We start from the raw sequence: 3,059 nt of genomic DNA on the forward strand, positions 1-3,059 counted from the left end.
ATTTTTCCTGAAGTCGACGATCATTTCTTTAGTCTTGTCAACATTCAGGATCAGGCTGTTCTCTCTGCACCAAACTACTAGCTCCTCCACCTCCTCTCTGTAGTCCAGGTCATTTTTATGATGCATTATAAAATTTATATTGCTATAATTATCAATAAATATGAATTCTTTCCACTTAATTCTTTCATGTTGAAATGTAGATGTCTCGAGGAAAGTCCCATCGCCGATCCGAAGCTGCAAGAAGAAGGGTAGAAGCAGTTCGAATTGGGCGTGTAGGGATGCCCAATGCCTCTAGTGATTTTGTTTCACGTGAGTGTTTAATTATATTATTTGAAATTGAATGCCTTATTTGTATGTCACATGAAGTATCCAGAGTATATATTTTATATAAATTTTTATATATTCTTTTATTTATGTTTTTAATAGGGCGTGGCACCGGCTGGCGCCATTCTGTGAATAAATGGCCAGCTAGTGAAGTTACCAACCACTGTCACAAGCTGGTCATTCCTGAGGGTTGCCTTGATAAGAAAGTAAGTACAATCTGCAATGATTTCAAATAGAATATGTAGGCATAGTTCTTATGTTGCTGTGTTTTGTACTATTTTAGTTTGTCCTTCTTATCGGAGCGTCCCATTTGCGGTCCTTTGCGGACGGCATTGTTGAGATGCCAAGTGGCTGCTTACAGTTTGGCTTCATGTCTACCCCTGGAGCCTGTGCAGCTGACTTGCGTCTTGAGGTAATGAAAGCCAATGTACCTCGGGAGCCTGACGCTGTCTGCATCATGGCTCCGTCAAACAACCTTACGGCCAGTCGCCATCCAGAAGAAGCCGGACAGGAATTTGAGCGGTACCTGTTGACCGTCTGTAGTCGTTGGCCTAAGGTGGGCACTGTTGTTGATTAAAAACCAGTGTTTCTCAATCTCAGTTCACAGATGCCACTGCTCTGCATGCTTTAGAAATTTTCCTTCTGCTACACATATAAAGCATGCAGAGCAATAGTCTTTGAGGTCTGGAATGTAGAAACAGTGATATAAACATCAAGTTTTTAATGGGTTATTATTTTCCTAGGTCTTTTGAATATAAATTCCTAAATCGGTTATTTATTCTAGGTGTTTTGTACCGGCTTTGTCCCCCACTTGACTGAGTCCAGAGAGAAGCAGAACTTGTTCCAGCAAGAATTCCACCGCAGGTCAGCAAAGCTAGGTAGGTATTAAAATATTTCTAATCATGTTTTTGTCTGGTACATGTATTGCATCTCTTTTAATGTTATTGGTGTTTGCACAATTTAATTTAATTTTGTCATTATCTTTTCAGGGATTCCCTATTTTTCCACCGCTGATCACTTTCCTCTGGACCGTCTCACACTGTGATGGCGTAAGTACATTTTCATTTTAAACACAGTAAGCAACAAATTTGCATTAATATGAAGTGTTAATTTTATCTCTGATTACTGTTTATATGTGCAGATCCACCTTAGCGATGACCACGGGATGCACATCCTCAGGAATCTGATTTGGAATGCTGGCTATCAGTTCCTGGAGTTGTCAGCACCAAAGCCACTGGTGCAGAGTCAGGCAACTCGTCCGTATAAACCGAGGTTTGTGCCCCGTGTGGTAGTGAAGGGAGTGGAGAGTCCTCGTCGTTCTCCTCCTTCTCCACACCCTTCTGAGTGGACACTCGTGAGATCCGGCAGGAAGGTATGGATCTTTTATTGGCTTGCAATGAAAGAAAGGTGTTCCTTTAACTATTGATAGTCATCCTAAAAGTCTAATATGTGCTCTACCTTTACAGAGGAACCACTCGGGGGAATTGGACTCTTTCTCTGATTCACCCAAGAAAAGAGTGGTTCATTACCAAGTCTGTGAAGCTTGTAGCTATTCATGAAATGTAATTGTCAATGTCACTGGTATCTTAATAATTCAAATTTTGCTTTTATAGAGCGATGGGACTCCTGTGGTTTTGAAGGAATGTTTCATCCAATTAAATCCTGTCCGTTTCTCACCCGCTATCTTGGTTGCCATGGAAACAGTCTCTCCATCGGCTCTTCCAGATGTTCACACAGGCACCGAGGTAATTTGCAGAATACTCCAACTACTAACATTCTTAGTATTTTATTTTATAAATAACACAAACTCTCAATATTCTTTGCGGTGTTGTAGTCAAAGCCTGTGGAACATAAACAGAAACCAGCTTTCCCAAAGAGAAGGCGTGTGACACGGGAGGTTTGTACAAGCATAAGCTAATTTAATATTTCTGGTACAGATTACCTTATTTAACTGTTTGTTTCTTTATTTTTCTTTTAGGTTTCAGTTGCATCACGTGTGTCTCCTGTCAGAAGTGTTGAATGTGTGCCGCCTGAAAACACTGTGTTTTTCACATTAAGGTTAAATGTGTAATTTATAATGAATTACTAAGTGTTTTATTGAAAACATTTGGCATTGCATATTTGTTGATTTTGTGTCAAATCAGCTTGATATGTTTTTTGTGTCATTTATTTGTAGGTCAAGCTTACGCTGCAACCTGCTTGTCCTCGGGAGGCGTCTGACCATCCTGGTGTGGGGTGCGTCTGTCCTTTTGAGGTTCCTGCTGGCCAGGGGGTTTGTATAATGTGCTCTTCAGTGTGTATTAATAAATAAAAAATGTTGTGTGAGTGCTGTTCTTTTCAGTCTACAATTTTCATAATGTAATTACAATTTTCTAATTTTTGACATTTCAAATGTTGGAAGTTTATTTTATTCTTTTGCAGTAACAATTTGGTATCTTTCCTGTTGTAAATACTGAGTTAATGGATCTGAGGAGGTGGTATTTTACTGTAAATGAGTGGTTCAGAGAGCAAACAATGTTGTTGGCTCCTCTGCTTGCATGGATATCACAGCCAAGAGCTACATAGACTGTACAATTTTCAAATCTTTCTTAGACGATTTTTTGGACAATACTCTTAGTAACATCATTGGAGTTTTAACATTAATACTTTAAAAGGAATTTAAATAGAATCTACTTCAATTTGATTGTTTTCTAGGTTTTATAAAAAGAATAAAAGTATCAAAATAAATGTAGACA

General features: G+C 38.9%; 1 protein-coding gene across 1 annotated transcript; it reads left to right on the forward strand.

Moving 5' to 3' along the window:
* The first annotated feature begins 115 nt into the window (after positions 1–115).
* LOC103476393 (uncharacterized) lies at positions 116–2,649 on the forward strand. The gene is made up of 11 exons (XM_017308530.1): positions 116–309; positions 427–530; positions 608–880; positions 1,109–1,202; positions 1,314–1,365; positions 1,426–1,696; positions 1,791–1,856; positions 1,938–2,069; positions 2,159–2,221; positions 2,303–2,365; positions 2,501–2,649. The coding sequence occupies exons 1-11, from the start codon at positions 201–203 to the stop codon at positions 2,633–2,635; spliced, it is 1,362 nt and encodes a 453-aa protein (XP_017164019.1). The 5' UTR covers positions 116–200; the 3' UTR covers positions 2,636–2,649.
* Positions 2,650–3,059: the final 410 nt, after the last annotated feature.

This window comes from Poecilia reticulata, linkage group LG14 (assembly GCF_000633615.1).
Source record: "Poecilia reticulata strain Guanapo linkage group LG14, Guppy_female_1.0+MT, whole genome shotgun sequence".
Classification (NCBI taxonomy): domain Eukaryota; kingdom Metazoa; phylum Chordata; class Actinopteri; order Cyprinodontiformes; family Poeciliidae; genus Poecilia; species Poecilia reticulata.